Below are 19,024 nucleotides of genomic sequence, written 5' to 3'. Positions count from 1 at the left end.
TTTTCAAATAAATTTTGAGGAAGTCCTATCTACTCGATTGTACTTCGCCTGGTCTGAGCTGGCGAAGGCAAGTCAGGCGCAAGAGGTAACGTTTAGTAAAATCCGTATCTTAGTGAATTTGCATAGAACATTGCCAGAACACAAATTTGCCAGGCGTTAGGGATCGAATTACCGCTAGAGTCCGCTAGAGTCTATCTCCATTATCCGTTATGCCAGCGACCGTAAATCAGCGAAGTACCAAAATTACGTCACTTCGCCCTTTAATAAATTTGCCCCATGGACTCTATTTTAATCAAATAATATGAATTTAAAACAAATCTTTTTCTCTGTAATAATAAAGCAATACCTTTTGTTTGATAGTAAGCTGCAGAAATCCATATTGGTGGCAAAACAATCCTATTCGGTTTAATTAATGTAATTAATTAATGTAATGATATTTAGCAGACTTAGGGTATGGAGAACCAAATACAGAAATATCCCTTATCCAGAAAATCCCAGGACCAAGCATTCTGGAAAGCAGGTCTAATACCTGTACATACATGTTCACTTTTTTTCTTGATCATGGCAGACAGGGGAGATTCTGGGCCTAAGCCGCCCTGAGGCACAATTGCGCACCTGGTAACTTTAAGAGACAAATGTTCTGTTTTTAAACCTTCAACCTTTTCTGGTTTTAAACCTTAAAGTTACTATGAGCAGCTTTTTGCTGTCTCTGGTAACTTGTGGGGCAATGCAGACTAAGGCAAGGTTCCTTCCTTGCTTCATGGCAGATACTAGCAAATATTCTGGTAGGCATAGGTTACTTTTTTTTATTTCTCTTTATTTATATATTTTCATATACAACTTTCTTGAAGTAGGACAACAAAACAATACAGTAAGCAGGAAAAAACACAAATAAGGAAATAATACAAATAAAAGGGAGGGTGGAAATCAGGAACTTATAAACCACAGATTGTATAAACATGGCTTGTAACATCTTTATATAGCTGGATTCAAGCCAAATTGTATGAAAACCAATGATTTACTATGTATATTGTTTTTGTAAGAAAGTTAAGGTATCTCGTAACATGGAAAAGTGCCTCAGGCAGTTGTGCGTAGCTGACCTGTTGTGAGTGATAGGACCATTGGGTCTCTTGAAGCTTTACCAGGGATCCCAAGTTTGTTTGTGAACCTCTGTAGTATCTGTTAATAGTGCAGAAATATAGGACATTGAGGGGAATATTTATCAAAGGTCGAAGTTCGACGTTAAAAAAACATCGAACTTCGAATTAAAAAAGACCAACCAAATGTAGGTCGAAGTTTTTTGGGGTCGATGTGGCCCAAATTCGACCTACTTCGAATCATACGATTCGAAGTAACGCTACTTCGATCTACTACGATTCGAACTTTGAACTTTGATCTCCCAAACTCCAATTGCCTCCATACAGGTTCTATGAGGTCCCCCATAGACTAAAACAGCACTTCGGCAGCTTTGAGGTGGCGAATAGTTGAAGTCAAAGTTTTAAAGAGACAGTACTTAAAAAAAAATTTGATCTTCGAATTTTGAAGTTTTTTCAAATTCCAATCGAAGTTGGACTATTCCCTAGTCGAAGTACCCAAAAATTACTTAGAAATTCGAAGTTTTTTATTTCGAAAATTCACTTTGACCTTTGATAAATCTGCCCCTGAATGTATGAGATCCACTCTGGATTGCACTTGGGTCAGCGACAGAGTTGGTGATAACCAATTCAAGGCTATTGTCCATCTGGTTGCAGCCAATATATGGGAAAGTAGCTTATTCTGAAGCTTAGTGAGTTTCATAGAGGGAAGAAATAGTAAGGCCATTTCTGGGTCTGGATGTAGTTGTGTATTGAATATCTGAGATGCTAATTGGAAGGTTTCTGTCCCGATTTTTGTCACCATCGGGCAACTCCACCAAGAGTGGATGTAGGCACCTTTATCTGAACAGCTTCTGAAACACGTAGGAGAGAAGTTAGTTATATACTTCTACTTTTAAGGTGGTTCACTGGAATCATTTCTGGTGTTCACTGTGCATGAGACCTGCTCCCATTTCTTTAGATGCAAATGTGCTGTGCCTATTGATTCAGGGTGCAAATGGGAACCTTGAAGCACTAATTGCACACTGCTCTTGCAGACATAAATAAGCACGAATATGTAAGAAGTTTGTATGTTCTCCCTATGACTTTGTGGGTTCAAAAATATATAAGCAGGGTAATTGCCTCCAGATGAAATTTACAATAGAGAGGTTAGAATGTAAGCTCCTGTATGGCAGGAGCAGATGTAAATCATTAAATCCTTGCAAAGATCTGCTTAAACGTGTTAACATACTATAGATAAGTGTAATAATTGTAAAAAAAACTGATAATGCACCATTTCCATTTTAAACTTCTCGGTCATTTGTCATTTGTAATGTAAAACAGCAGTTTCTACATATACAGTATCTAACAGTGTATGGAACAGAGCCATTCATATTGGATGATTTTCATTTCCTATCATATCTATCTTAGTATCGGAAATAAGGCATGAAAAGAATAGAAATGTCTGTCTAGAATCAGTCTTCTGCTAAATAATGAACACTGTCATCAAAACCTGCTTTAATAGGAAATTGTTTTTGTGCAAATATTTTGGTCTGTAACTTGATTTATGGCTGTGGAGAAATAAGATTAGAGCATGTAATAGCCATGCTACAGGAAACCAGTTTGGGAACTGGCAGTAAGTGGAAATAGGCTAAAGAGCATGGTGCATGTTTACAGATGAGCTCACAGATTTGGGCCTAGTCCAAGAAGCCATTTATATTGATCTGCCATTATTGTTTAAGCATGGCTTTCCACACTACATATGATCCATTTCAGTATTGCTGGCAATGGATAGGGACTATTTTGCTAGACATATGCCCTCGCTGCTAAGAGAATGTGCAGATCAGCTGGCAGATGTTTTCACTGCCATCTTTAACATCTCCCTGATGACCTTCACTGTCCCAAAGTGCTTCATAAGCACCACCCTTGTCCCCGTGCCAAAGAAGTCTCCTGCCTAAATGACACCATCCTGTGGCACTTACCCCCATCATGAAGTGTTTTGAGAAGCTTGTCAAGAAACACATTAAAACCCTGCTGCCACCAACACTGGACCCCCTACAGTTCGCATACTGTCAAAACAGCTCAACAGACGATGCAATTGCCACCACCCTCCATCTGGCCCTCTCTCATGTGGACAAAAAAGACACCTACGTTCGAATGTTGTTCATAGACTTCAGTTCAGCATTCAACACTATTATTCTTCAGCATCTGATAGAAAAGCTGAGCCCGCTTGGTCTGAACACCTCTCTCTGTAGTTGGATTCTGGACTTCCTGACCGACAGACCTCAGTCAGTCAGGATTGGAAACATCATCTCCAGAACCACCACACTGAGCCCCTCAAGGCTGTGTGCTTAGTCCTCTACTGTTCACTCTGCTGACACATGACTGTGCAGCCACACAACACACAAATCACATCATAAAGTTCGCTGATGACACGACTGTGGTGGGTCTTATCAGCAATAATGATGAGTCACCATACAGAGAGGAGGTGCAGCGGTTAACAGACTGGTGCAGAGCCAACAACCTGTCTCTCAATATAGACAAAACAAAGGAGATGGTTGTTGACTTTAGGAAGACTAGGAGTGACCACCTGCCACTGTACATTGACGGCTCTAATGTGGAGATCATCAAAAGCACCAAATACCTTGGTGTCCACCTGGCGTAGAACCTCACCTGGTCCCACAACACCAGCTACTTAGCCAAGAAAGCCCAACAGCACCTCTACTTCCTGCACAAGTTGAGGATATCCCATCTCCCACCATCCATACTCAAAACCTTCTACAGAGGGACTATCGAGAGCATCCTGAGCAGCTGTATCACTGCCTGGGCTGGGAACTGCACTGTCATGGAGCGCAAGACCCTACAGAGGATAGTGAAGACAGCAGAGAAAATAATAGGTGTCTCTCTTCCTTCCATCATGGACATTTACACCACTCGCTGCATCCGTAAAGCCACCACCACTGTGGCTGATCCAACACACCCCTCACACTCACTGTTCACATTCCTGCCATCTAGAAAAAGGTACCGAAGCATAAGGGCCCTCACTACCAGACTGTGTAATAGTTTTTTCCCCCAAGCCATAAGGCTCCTGAATACTCAAGGATCGGACAGATCTCTCTCACACACACACTCCATCTGACCTTACTATATACCACAACATTACACAGCCACTTTACGCCATTGTATAAATAAATAGCCATTGGATACAATTGTTCTCTATGAGCACATCTGCACTTTATCATGTTCTTTATCATGCTCTTACTACTATCATATGACAATTATACACCGTCATGTCTGACGTTTAGCATTGTTTACTTAACATATTACATCTGCTGAGTGTGCAGTGTCTTGTCCTGTCCCTGCACTGTGCTGACCTGTCTTGCAGGAGTTGCATATTTTTGCACTTGCATTTTTTGTCTGTTGTCCGGTACATCTATATAGCACTATGGTCCTAGAGGAACGTTGTTTAGTTTCACTGTGTACTGTACAAACGTATATGGATGAAATGACAATAAACTCACTCTTGACTCTTGTCTTGACAGACAGCTTAATCCATTCCTTAAAACTAGTGTCAAGACCACCTAAGGGTATAGTCTATGTGATGATTGCAGGTAGAGCGTTTAATGCTTACATTTTACAGGTGCAATGGAAACCCATCTCCTATTATAGATGAGCACAGCATGGACTGAATTAAAGTGCCATTCAACCCGCCAGATGACTGACAGGATCAGTAAAGGATTTCCCGCATTGGGCAGATGTTATAGCAGTGTTGGCAAAGCCTGAATTATAAAACAAAGACCTGCTATATACACATACCCTGAGATTGTCTGTAAGCAGGAACACATTCACATACTATTATTCAGGCTTTTAAATTGGTAATTGCTGGAACAGTATATTCACCAACATATTTGTGCACTTTTAATAACACCATTTGAAACAGATGGCAGTTTTAGAATGACGTTATATGTTATAAAGTGTATCATTTGGAAAAATATATTTACAGAAGTATGTAATGAAGATAAGCTGGCAAAGAAACAAAAGGGCACTGAAGCTAAACCCATTGTAGCTCATGTATCAACTAATGGGATCTTTTCTCCTGTGTAGTAACCCATAACAACCAATCAGCAGTCTAATACAGGTTGAGTAATTAAAGTTAATCTCTCATTGGTTACTATAGGTTACTGCACCTGGACAGTTACTGTGTGGGAAGACTGGCATTACATTCTTATATTCTAGATGGATGGTGAGCACGTAGTTTGTACAGACACATTTATATTTAGATATGTGAATTGATCATGTTCTCTGTCTCTAGTCAGTCTAGGAGTCCAATTGCATTTTCAGGTTGGCCATTATCAATCTAGCACGTACAGTCCCTGGGGCCTACAATTACCATAAAAAACAGGCAGAATGGATCTTTATTTTGTGCTTTTTTTCTGGCGGGTGGGGTTTCTGGTCAAATACATTACATGTAGAAGGATTCCATCGCATCTAAAGATATGTACCATATGCACTTGATTTTATTGGGAGGCCACCACCTTTGCCACCTCATCTTAGCATATGTACCATATATACTTGAATTCATTGGGACAGCACCACCGACTCAAGTTTTGTCCCCACTGGGTGTTGAGCCTTAACTATGACTGGTTTGCCTTGTGAAGTGAAGAGCAGTTTGAGGTTACAAACAGAGTGGATGCCACATTTACCTGCTTTCGTGTCTAGCTCTATGAGACCTCACGTGTTTACTCTATGTGACACTTTTTTCTATATTAAACATGTGGTCCTTTATACTTGACTTGCAATAATAGTTTTTCTATGATAATTTGTTTATGATAGCAGGTATGCTAATTCTTATCTGGATCTATGACATAACTTTCTAGTTCTTTAGTGGTGGTCCAATTACTATACTTGCAACCTAATTTGTGTATCCTAACTTGCTATGAGGTTTTATATTTCAGGTGTTTGTCCTTCTCTTACTATATTCTCTTCAAAGTCTGCACTGTTGGCTGTGACAATGCTACCAGTGACTTTTGGTCCCACTGAGGATCTAATCTAATTATGATGTAGTGTTTTCCACTGTTTCAATAGAAGTGGGACTCTTATTTATAGAGCAATGCTGCATGCATAACTTAAGCAGATTGAGTACAGTACCTATCTGCCATAATGTGTTCACAATACATATGAGCACCTACTGGTCCCACATGGGATGCCTCCCTTCCTTCCCCTTAAAAAGAGAACCTCTGTAAACGGTGGATCCAGTATTGTTGTGCGACATTGGCAGCTACCTGGTAGTCAGAAATGGGGAGTTATAATTTAACTGTTTGGTGGTATCATGGGGCACATCACTAGACACATAGCAGAAGAATTGCCTGCACAAAACCAATCATCACATGCAAACCCTTAATCACAGTGTCTGCCAACTGGACCACCCATACTCACTTTGTATTATTGACTAACCGCTAGTAATGGTAAACCTCTTGTAGAGCAACCTGCATACTGGTAAAGCCTGCCACTGGTTCATTCATCACAATACAATTTTTATTCTTTCATTTTTTCATTCATGGGCACCTTCCCAGTTTCTTTTTTGCTTTTTTCATTGTCTGCACACTGGGGGTTTGGCCAGTACATTTTAACACTGAGGTATATTTTGCTCCAAAGTACCATTAATGTGTTAGATATTTTTAAAAATGAACATGGTACTAAAGTAACTTTTGGTATGCTAGTTGGATAATGTTGGATAAATATAATTTTACTTTAACGCAAGAGCAGGTGGCAGGGGTTTATGAGTGTATATATAACATTTCAAAACTGAACATTACAACAGACACTTCTAAAAACAATAAGACAAATATTATGGGGTTGTATACATTGAAAAATTATTTGATTGATTTAATTACCAAAATATGAATTAAAGGAACAGTAACACCAAAAATGAAAGTGTTTTAAAAGAATGAATATATAGTATACTGTCCCCCTGCACTGCTAAAACTGGTGTTTTTGCTTCAGAAAAATGACTATAGTTTATATAAACAAGCTGCTGTGTAGCCATGGGGCAGCCATTCAAGCACAGGATACACAGTAGAAAACAGATAAGTTCTTAAAGGGGAAGGAAACCTAGTCGGCGCAAACCTTCTTCCTGCTGTGAACGGCGTTTTGGCGCATGCGCAGTAGGATCATTTTGCCGGTACGGATCTACTGCGCATGCGCCAAAAGTCACGCGCATGCGCAGTAGATCGTACCGGCGAAATGATCCTACTGCGCATGCGCCGTTCTAAGCAGGAAGAAGTTCGCGTGGAAGAAGATGTCGTCTGTGAACTCCCTGGACTGGACCTGCGCAGAAGGGTAAGTAACAAGTTAGGGGCATTTGCCCAGCAGGACGGGTAGGCCAGGGGGGAGGAGGGAGGGTGGGCAACAAACGGGTGGGGGGTGGAGGGAGGGTGGGCAACAAACGGGTGCGCCGACTAGGTTTCCTTCCCCTTTAAGAATCCCATTGTATTCTATAGAGCGTATCTGTTATCTGCTGTGTACCTGTGCATTTTCTCCTTTTTCAGCTTTAAATGGCCGCCCCCATGGCTACACAGCAGCTTGTTCCATAAACTATAGTTGAGTTTCTGAAGCAAACACACCAGTTGTACCTGTGCAGTGCAATCAGTATATTACATTTTCATTACTTTAATACCCTTACATTTTTTAGTGTTACTGTTTGATTAAGAGGTTAATTTCTAAATGAGCTGTTTAGTAATTTCCCCTATTCCCAAGGCTACCACTGTGTCACTGAGGGCTACTTCTGCATCTAGATAGAGGGCAGTGCAGGCCCTGACAGTTCTGGCATATTTTGAAAATTGCACAATAAGAAATTAAGGCATACAAAGAAATAACTAAAAAAAAAGAGTTCTTGTAATTCATTACATCAGAAGTACACTCATTTTATCCATCCTCAGGCTCAAAAAGACCATTTGGAATTTAGTTCCTCTGTGCTGGCTGCAATATATATAGATCCACCTTTAGGTTGAGAATTATACTAAGGAAATGTTGGGGTAGTGTTCAATGCAGGTTATACTCATCATTCCACCTACAATTTACAGATCAAAGCTACTTGTTAATTGGTAGCTTAACTGAACTCAAGAGCCTATAGTCTAAGAAACTGCCCTGAGCATAAAAATATATCTAAATTACATAAAGAGATTGCATGTCCTTAATATGAAACAAGATTATTTTGTCCAGGGTTCACACAATCTTCCATTCCATTTACTGTATTTCCAAACTTGTAGTCTTCTTTACAAAATTTGTGTGTAACTTCTTATGCAGAACTCCTTGAACTCCCTCCTGGACACAGCACCCTGCTTACTGTCTGCCTGATGAAGGTGCTTTCTCAGACTGCATTTTGCTAATATGATGGATAACCCTATAGAATGTCCCAGTATTTTCCAATTGCCTGTTAGGTTTTTGTGTTTAGAAATAATTTGAAGAATAAATCACAGTAAAACAAGGTGTTGATTTAATGTCTCCCAGGGGAATATTGATGCATGGAGTCGAGACTTGCCTCATAAGTCACCGGTCTATCATATTGCTGCTTTTTCTATATTGGAAGTAAAACTGTGGGATGAGATTTTCTGCAGTACAGTATGTTGTTGCCTCTTTTGTAAGACAGAGACGTGCACTGACAATAGCATGTTATAGTTCATTCTTGGCTTGTGTGTTCTTAGTAGAAATCTAAAGTGTAGCATATAGATAGATAGATAGACAGAGATGCAGAGGTAACAATCAAAGCAGAGTTGAGACAGTGATATTCTGGATTTATAGTGCCCCAAATACAATCTTCCTCCATAGTAACCAGGCAGAGAACATGATTAGAAGATAACAATTGCAATGTGCTCACATTCACTCAGCTTTCTGACCCAACAAAAATACTTTAACCCACAGCAAACCAACAACTGTATTGCAAAACATGTAACCCCTAATTGTAAAATCTCTTGACCCGGTACTGTGTAATTGCCGCATTTAATATCATGATCTATGGCTTGTATAGCGTTAAATGTCAGATTGGACAAAGCAATTCATTTAAATAATATGCTTAACACAAATTGCCAACTTTTTTAGATTATGTTCATCTGCAAGTTATGAAAATGTAATTAAAGGCTGCCCATTTTTAATGTAACTGATTTCTGTTTCCAGTTTCATTAACACTTTCCTCTACCTCTCCTAATAACTCAACTAACAATATGTTTTGTTCTTTTCTTTCCCTGTCTTTTTCTCCCTGCCTGTCTGTCACTTTCTCTCCCAGAACAAAGAAAAAGAACAAACCTCTGAACCTCAAGATTCACAACAGCGTGGGCAGCTGTGAGAATATCCCATCGCAGCGCTCTCCCCTCCTGTCCGAACGCTCCCTACGTTCTTTCTTTTTGGGCTACCCGTCTGTTCTTCCTTCTACTCCCCCTGTCCATAATGAACCTTCTTCTGCAAGTAAGTCACAGGAGAGTGGTGCATTGAAACCAAATATTAACTGTTTGTTATGGTTTAGCAGCTGTGCATTGTCTGGTTTGGTCCTCTCACCTTGACTTACACTTCCTATTGTGCTGTTCCTGTCTGTACAGTCAACACCAAAATCCACAAACCACCATAGCATTTAATGTAGGAGGTCTGTGCTAACCACTATTGAATGTCACCCAGTCACTATAGTAAAAAGTAAGCTAAACTGTAGTGGATGTTTAATACATATGTTTCAAAAATAGTTTTTTTCCCTTTATATATACATTTCCCCATATATATACTTATATGGAAGAAACTTTTATTATAAAACACTCACTAATGTTTCGGCTGTTCCCCCAGCCTTTCTCAAAGTTACAAAACTCAATAAAATCCACCCTTAAATACAAAGTGGTTGGTGCTAATTTCAGATATCCACCCCAGAATCCTAGGATCCCAGGGGGAGGCCATTTGTTCTTAAAATGGAAATTTTTTATTCAGGATTATCAGGAGATCTTGCATACAACTACACATTGATTGCGTGTTGCATATGAGTGCCATTTGGAAATACAGGTATAGGATCCCTTATCCGGAAACCCGATATCCAGAAAGTTCCGAATTACGGAATGGCTGTCTCCCATATACTCGATTTTATCCAAATAATCCAAATTTTTAAAAATGATTTCCTTTTTCTCTGTAATAATAAAACAGTAGCTTGTACTTGATCCCAACTAAGATATAATTAATCCTTATTGGAAGCAAAACCAGCCTATTGGGTTTATTTAATGTTTAAATGAATTTCTAGTAGACTTAAGGCATGAAGATCCAAATTATGGAAAGATCGGTTATCCGGAAAACCCCAGGTCCCGAGCATTCTGGATAACAGATCCCATACCTGTACTGTATTGGGTTATTTGTGAGATCCTCAACCTAATAAATGTTTCATAGCTGCTAACAAATAAACACTCATGCTGTGAGCCGGTGACAGCTTTTTACCATCTCTTGCCTGGCTAAATCCAGCATAAGTCACCAATTTGCATTGAATGAGTTTACTGCATTAGGTAAAAAACATGTTCGGTTAAGGAAGCACACTAATAATCTATTTATATCTCAGAAAGTATTAGAAAAAAAAAGTATTTCTGAAAAAGAATTACAGTATGAAGCATATATTTAAATTGCTAAACATCAGAAAGATCTCATTTTGGTGTCTGCTCATATCAATGGGAATTTCCTTTTAAACTAATTGTGCATCTCTGTTCTGACCCACTGCTTTGCACCTTATTAAACATGGGCGGTGGAAGGTTTCAGGGCCAGGTCCCTTGATTAAACATTTTGGTTACAAATAATACAGACTTTAAGAGTGTAATATATGTTGCTTAAAATATACAACATACATGACTATAAGCTTCGTGCCAGCAAAGATTACATTTAGAGTGGTTGTTGCAATGAACTGAAGATTTACATTTCTTTTTTCGTTTTCATCCTGGCCGTTTTTAAATATTTTTCAGTAAAGATGATAGCAGATGGATTGCCTTTTGCAGACTGTGTTTTTTTAAAAGCAGATGAAATGTTTGCTGACAACACACATGAAAATCTCGGCGCAATGAGTCAATCAGGAGCCCCGACATAATAAATAAAGGCATAGTTATGACTCGGATCCCTGTTATTTTGATGTGTGTTTGGCCTTCAAAGTGTCAACCCAGAGCACAGACCTTGTCGTTCTTAGAGTGACTCACCTGCTCTCTTTTTTTCCCCTTAGTGATGTACATTTGTGTGTAGGCAGTATTGTAGGTGGTAGGACGAGCACTGAAATATACCCATCCTTTTTTAATTACTTATGATGCTATATAAACACCCGTGGCTTTCTCTCGTAAGAAACAGATATCTCTAATAAAGAAGCAGAACAAAACATTATAAGCTAGTTTATGTAAAAAAAAAATTTGATTTTATCAAAGGCATAATATTCCTTATTTGCGCACTATGGGGCAGATTTATCAAGGGTCGATTTGTAAAACTTCGGAATTCAAAAAGACCAACCAAAATTAAATCAAAGTTTTTTTTGGCCAAATAGGTCCGTTTTCGATTCAATTTGAATTGTACGAATTGAAGCAATAGCGCATTCAAATGAAATCAAAGTTTCCCCCCAAAAAACTTTGATTTTTCAAAGTCCACCAATTTCGAAATTCACAATTTTTTCAAATTCGAATTTGGACTATTCCATAGTCGAAGTACACAAAAATTAGCTCGAAATTAAAATTTTTTTAATTAGAATTTTCATTTCGATCTTCGATAAATCTGCCCCTATATGCAAAGTGAAAGAATGGACCCTTTTTTTTTTACTCACAGAGCTGGATCCATTGTCAAAGCATACACTGAAATTTGCCCATGATTTCATTTAGCTGCTATTTTGATAAATAACACACATTGTTTGACCAAATCGTGGCTGTTTGATCAAACTGGACTAGCATGAGCCCCTCTCTGGAACTGAAATGGAGACCTTGATGAATATATGTGTGTATATATGTGAGATCAAATCAGTTTGTGTAAGAAATCACTGGATGAACTGATTTGTTTGACTTACCATATGTTGCCAGCCTCATGACTGATTTGCCCCATTCTATTCAGTGTACGGGATTTCCTGCAGGATTCAGGGGTTCACATTGTATTCGGATAGTGCATTTGGAATGCAGCTGAGTACTGCCTCTTTACTCTGTGCTACTACCATGGAACATGTACAATGTAAAGGTATGGGATCCATTATCCAGAAACTCATTATCCAGAAAGCTGAATTTATGGAAATGCCATCATGCATGATTTACTTTTTCCTCTGTAACAATAAAACAGTGTGTTATACTTGATTCTTATTAAGATGTTATGAATCCTTATTGGGTTTGTCTTAAAGTGGACCTGTCACCCAGATATAAACAGCTGTATAATAGTAGTCCTTTTCAAATTAAACTTGAAATCCAATTTTTATTTTTCATTAAAGCATTCATAGTTGTTGTAAGCTCATTTAAAAATCTCAGCTGTCAATCAAATATTGTCTGCCCCTCCTCTATGCCTTAGGCATAGAGGCGGGGCAGACAATTACTTTCACTTTTCATTCTGCACTTCCTAGATGTCACTGCTCCTCCACACAATCCCCCGTTCTCTTCACCGTTTAATTGTGTAGTCAGGGCACATCGGGTTCCCCATTCTGGTGCACAACCAAGATTTTGAGATGATACAAGGCTTGCCTTAAAATAATGTGACCAAAAGGAACAAAAGGGACTTCTCCCCACACTACATATGTCTGAAAAAAATCTGGAAGCAAAATAGTAATGATTAAATAACAAAGTAAAATAAAAAGCAATTTTTATTCACCACCATGCCATATTGAAACAGTGAGATTAAAAACATTTAAAATAATAAGCAGCGCTGCATATGGAGATGAAGGGATCCCTTCTAAGAGGACAAAAACCCAAAAGCTGGTTATATTAACCAACAAAGGGAAAAATTAGCATGCTATTAGGTATGGTAATAAATTGGTAACAAAGATGTAATAAAAAAGCTTAGGAACAAGATTATGAATGGACGTTTGTAAATACGATAATTCAATAGGGTTCAGCTGAATGAGTCCATCTTGATCCTAAAAAGAAGGATTCCAAAGTTCTTGAATAAACAGCATGTGAATGTTCCCCTACTTCATATAATATGAAACGGATTTGCAAGGGGGGGGGGTGGAACCCCCGAGTCTCTGGTGTTTAAGGGTCGGTAATTGAATGACTCCAATCCGTGGGTTAGTGCTTGCTGGACGTGCTGAGGTTTTTGTCCTCTTAGAAGGGATCCCTTCATCTCCATATGCAGCGCTGCTTATTATTTTAAATGTTTTTAATCTCACTGTTTCAATATGGCATGGTGGTGAATAAAAATTGCTTTTTATTTTACTTTGTTATTTAATCATTACTATTTTGCTTCCAGATTTTTTTCAGACATATGTAGTGTGGGGAGAAGTCCCTTTTGCTCCTTTTGGTTTATATATTGTTAATTTAGTGGACACCTCAACACTACAAGTCTGCCATTACCTCATTAAGCCTCATCTGAGTCTCTTTTGCATATGTTAAAATAATGTGATAAAATAAGATTTTGAATAATTTTTTTGGGTGACGGTTCCCCTTTAATGTTTAAAGGGGTTATTTACATAAATTCTAATTCTTCTCACTTTATTATAAAAAATTTGACCAAACTCCCCAACCCTGATCCCCTTTATTTATTAATCATTTTTCTAAAAAAAAAAAACGTTGCAAAAAACATGAATGTCAATTCGAATTATGCAACATTTTTAATGTGAAACTGGACTTTATCGCATTGTCCCAAGAATATCTTAAATAATTTGGATTATCAAAAACCAGTGCAAACAGCCCAAAACTTTAGAGAACCTTGAAGACATAAAACATGTTCCGAGGGTAAAAGGGACCCATAGCCGGATTTACATAGTGGGCGCCCCTAGGCCCACTGCCGTTCATCGCCCCTGTTCCCTCTCGTTTATTCATGCAAATTTTCATCATCTGCACTGGAGCAATGGGGATTGGTGCATGGGAAATTTAAAAAATGATTGTATCTCCAGCGCATCCCCAGTGTTTTTGAAACAATGTGGGTGTGGTTGGGCAGCATGCCGCCCCCCTGAAATCCTGCCGCTCCAGGCCTAGGTGGCCTTTCCACAAATCTGGGCCTGAAGGGACCATCTGCCATTGACTTTTACATGATTTGACAAGTTTTAGCTGGAGTATTTTCTGATTTGAATTGTTAGCAATTTCGGGGTATAAAACTTGGCTAGAAAATATTCAAGTTTTACTAAATAACCCCCTAAAAGTTTTTTTTTTTTAGTTTTTTTTTTTTAGCAAACTTGAGGTATGGTGAGGCAAATTACAGGAAAAATTAACCAGAAAACCCAAAGTCCAGAGCATTCCATATAACAGGTCCCATACTTACAATGAGTCGAGTTACAATAGGGGTTAAAAGAGTGCACCCAATACTAGCTGACAATAGTGCTGGATCATAAATCTATGTGTTGCTGGATTCCATATTACCATCATAGTACTTCAATTTAATTTCCCCCAATTTTGAGTGAAGCAGCTGTCCACACGTTGATCATTTTCAGAACAGAGGTCACTGAGAGGGTGTGCACAGAAACAATGATCCTCTCTATCTGCTTAATGCATTCTAATGATGTTTCATACAAAACTCTCCATAAACTATCATCTTTTGTTTCTTTTTCTTCCATTCTGCAGTGTTTTTTTCTCCACTGCCTGTTGTATATTCTTAGCTCTTTTTATTGTATTTTCTTAAACCTGTCAATCCCCTTACAAACCAATTTTACCAGTCTTCTTCCATTAGCTTTCCTACTGTTTGTTTGCGTATCTAGTCTCTAGTTACACATCAATCCATTCTTCTTAATTTCTTAATCATGTCTGTTTCCATAAACCTGTAATCTCTTCTTACACACCTAGGCCGAATGGAGTTGTTTTCCATTTAGGGATGCACCATCATTTTGAACTCAAATATCTTAACTCAAATGTAATTTATAAAAAAATGTATTATTGGTGACCAAAAATAAATCACTATTATTTGTTCAGAATTTTGCTTTAAAGTCAGTATTGACTTTTGGCTTCAGTTCGGCTGACCATTAAGGACTTGGCTAAATGTTAAACATGTAAAATATCAAGGATTCAGCTGAATTCCAAACCAATTCTAGATTTGGCAAATCCATATTTTTAATAAACTCTGCATTGCATTTTCCATATCCATAAGCCATTGTATCTAACCTCCTTTGGCATATTCCCAAGAAAGAGCAAACAGGTAATTTCCTAGACTATAATTTATTAATTTTCAATATTTGTTTTACAATCCTGACTTTCTACCTTTCTCAATTCAAATTATTGCTCTTTCTTTTTGAAAGCTGTTTAGAAGCTATATGCAAATATATATTTAGATATTTGGAAACTAAGCCTGTTGGTTTGGAGCAGGTTTCATTCCCAACCAAAAGTACTGTGTTATCTGCTGCATAACCAAACTGTAGATTCCCAAGTCAAATCTGGGAGAATAGTAAGGTTTCAAATATATCCTTTATTTGTAGTAAGTTAAAAAATGTAGGCTGAATGCATGGGGTCAGATTTAAAATAAACTTGATACTATCAAACTGGTGTGTGGATGCAGTGATTCGTTCCAGCATTTATCACCAATTCAGTATTATTTAATAGTATTTGTAAAGCATGCATCCCTGTCTATGTCCAGTTTCATGATCATCATATCATTAGCTTAGGTGAAATTATATATGCTGGTATTACTCAGTCTTAAGATGGCCATAGATGTTGAGATTTTTAAAAGATCCAATCGTCATCGTGAGACCACGATTATCTCGGAAAGATCGTACGAATTTACCATCAACTAAAAAGACCATTTGCCAGGAAAACAAAGGGGAGCTGTCTGCTTGGCCCTGCAAACATAGATAGATTGCACTGGGACTGGCAAAGATTTTTTAACCTGGCCGATCAATTTCCTGACAGATGTCAGCCGAAAAACCGTAAGATGTTCAATCGTTCGAATCCCGCTAACCGCACGATAATTTCGAAGGATTGGTCGGACTTCACTAAAATCGGTCATTCGGCAAGAGAAATCTTTGCGTCTATGGGGACCTTTAATCGAACATCCTTGTCAGGATTGTCTTGCAAACCAAAAATAAAGATAAAAGTGCTAGAATCGATTCATCCCTATTAGTATCCAGAATTGAGAACTTTGTAAAGGGTAGGCTTTCAGGTAAATGTGGGTATGAAAAAAATGGTATTGTGTCTTAGCTCAAATTCATGGGTTTGGTAAGCTATAAGACAATTAAGGAAGTCTTGGTCTTTGGCCACCAAATCATTGGCCTAAAGGGGAAGGGTGTGGTTGCTAGAGTGCTCTAACCTCAACACACGTGTCCAATTATGACTAAAGCCATTACCATTAACAATACCAAATGCCCCCAAGATATGCAATGCCGAAAAAATCACTTAAAGGAACAGTAACGTCAAAAAATAAAAGTGTTTTAAAGTAATGAAAATATAATGCAGTGTTGCCCTGCACTGGTAAAACTGCTGAGTTTGCTTTAGAAACACTAATATTGTTTATATAAACAAGCTGCTGTGTGGCAATGGGGGCAGCCATTCAAATGAGAAAAGGCTCAAGTTACACAGCAGATAGCAGATAAGCTCTGTCTGTCTAATGGTGTTATCTGTTATCCATTAGTTAACCTGTGCCATATAGCCATTTTTCAATTTCCACCATTGCTCCACAGCAGCTTATTTATATAAACAATAGTAGTGTTTCTGAAGCAAACACATCAGTTTTACCAGTGCAGGGCAACAGTACATGATATTTTCATTACTTTAAAACACTTACATTTTTTGGTGTTACTGTTCCTTTAAACTTCTTCCAATGTATAGAGGACACTTTTTAAAGTTTTGCAAATATGTCCTCCTTAAACAAAAGGAATTTAGAGAAAACTACCACTGTCACTACTGAATGTGCACATGGGCTGTTATTGAATGCAGCTTTCTACCTAGGTTGTAATCACATCATACCTATTATGGCTGAAGTGCTTCCATAGAAATTTACACATCACGATCCATAGATTAGCTTCCCAAAGACTGAAACAAAGTAGTTTTATACTCCCATAATAAGCAAACACAAAAAGGTTCTGGTAGTTTGTTGAGTTCATGTTCTACTTTGTTACTAAAATCAACAGATTGGCCACCACAGACATTTTCCCTATTGCAAAGGCATGGTCGGCACAAGAAATTTGAGCAATGTTGTTAAAGCATGGTTTTTGGACATACAAAGCAGTTGTTGTACAGACATTTGTTTTGACTTTCAGTTGCTACTGTTCCCCAGTGATTTTAGTTTGTTCATAAGAAAACCCTGAGGTTCCCATGTTCAATGCTGGGTGACAAGACAGGCGGTTATCTGTACATTGTGTCCTCCTATAGGGAGCCTTCATCCAGCTGTTATGTTAGAAGTACTTTTCTACAGGCATATTTGTGCACTAATTAATGTGAAACTGTTATTTTCTGAAATTAGTGGTGGAAATTCCTTATTTATTTTGTCTGACCAATGAGAGCGGTAAAAAAGAACATAAATGCATTAGGATATATCCAGTAGGTATACATGGGACAAGTATAGACTAATAGCTAATGCTATCAATACATTCTTCACAAGCTCTAGTTTGCTAGTGGAATGTTTTTATTTGAGTCTTAAACGAAAGCAAGTTTTGCTAATTTCCTTTTGCTTTGCTTAAATGCCATTTTATGCAGCCATATTCCTGTATGCAATTATATTCAAGTTTTGTGTGCACATTTTCCTAGTAATGATAGTTTCTCACAAATACAGATTCAGAAGGGTACAGCCCACTCCCCATGGCACTGCCAGTCTAAATCTCCATCAGCAATTTGATATAATCAGCATCACTGTCGTCACACTTGCCCCAAGTAGGTCCTTGTTTTAGCTTTGTTGGGGGTTGGTGGGTCTGCTGTGTTTATGTGACAACAAACCAAATGCCCAAAACCACAGAAACCAAGGCTAGATTTGTGCAAATAATTTTTTTTCCCTTAGACCCTGAGTGGAATTCTTTGGCCCACCTAAGGTCAGCTTGATATACTGTATACATTAGGTTTGGCATACTTTTACCAATTGAAATACAAATCGGAAATTATTTTTAGTGCCATAAAAATGGCACGATCCTAATTATTGAGTACAACTAAAATTTCTAATAGGTACTTGTTTGGTTAATAGAGAGACCTGGTTCACTACAATTTTGAGTTGCAGGCCCTAGAGGGAATGGCTATAATGGGGCAAAATGTTTTGTGTATTAAAGTGTCCTAATGTACAGGTAAGGGAGCTATTATGCAAAATGCTCGGGACCTGGGTTTTTCCGGATAATAGATCTTTCCATAATTTGGATCTTCATACCTTAAGTCTACTAGAAAATCATGTAAACATTAAACAAACCTATAGGCTGGTTTTGCTTCCAATAAGGGTTAAAATATCTTAGTTTGGGTTAAATACAATGTACCGGATTGTTATTACAAAGAAAAAGGGAATGATTTATGAAAGGTTGGTTTATTTAGATAAAATGGAGTTTATTGGCCTTTTGGTAATTCAGAGCTTTCTTGATAACAGGTTTCCAGATAACAGATCCCATACCTGTACCAGAAAAGGATAAACTGAGAATGAGCTTTAAAGTATGATTCAGTTAGCCAGACCATGGTTTCATTTGTGTTTTTTTTAATAACGAATAGGTTACAGAATCGAAAAATGATTTAAGGCCTTAGGGATTGTGATCTAATGGCATAAATACTACAGGCAAACACAAATGCTACACAAGCTATTGCCTAAAATTTGAAATTATTAATTTTTTCTTAGACCTCAGTGGAAGACTTATGTTGGGTAAACAGGTCAAATGCCTTCTTTGCCCT

The 19,024-nt window shown here is 38.1% G+C and overlaps 1 protein-coding gene across 2 annotated transcripts in view; it reads left to right on the top strand.

Annotated features, from left to right (window-relative positions):
• LOC108707180 (kinase suppressor of Ras 2) overlaps positions 1-19,024 on the top strand; it is a 194,194-nt gene that overhangs the window by 86,209 nt on the left and 88,961 nt on the right. For both annotated transcript variants that reach the window (XM_041580388.1, XM_041580389.1), the window contains exon 5: positions 9,355-9,533. In XM_041580388.1, the coding sequence (XP_041436322.1) occupies positions 9,355-9,533 (179 nt within the window). The remainder of the gene's footprint in view (positions 1-9,354; positions 9,534-19,024) is intronic.

This window comes from Xenopus laevis, chromosome 1S (assembly GCF_017654675.1).
Source record: "Xenopus laevis strain J_2021 chromosome 1S, Xenopus_laevis_v10.1, whole genome shotgun sequence".
Taxonomy (NCBI): Eukaryota; Metazoa; Chordata; class Amphibia; order Anura; family Pipidae; genus Xenopus; species Xenopus laevis.
This window is presented reverse-complemented; position numbering and strand designations above follow the sequence as displayed.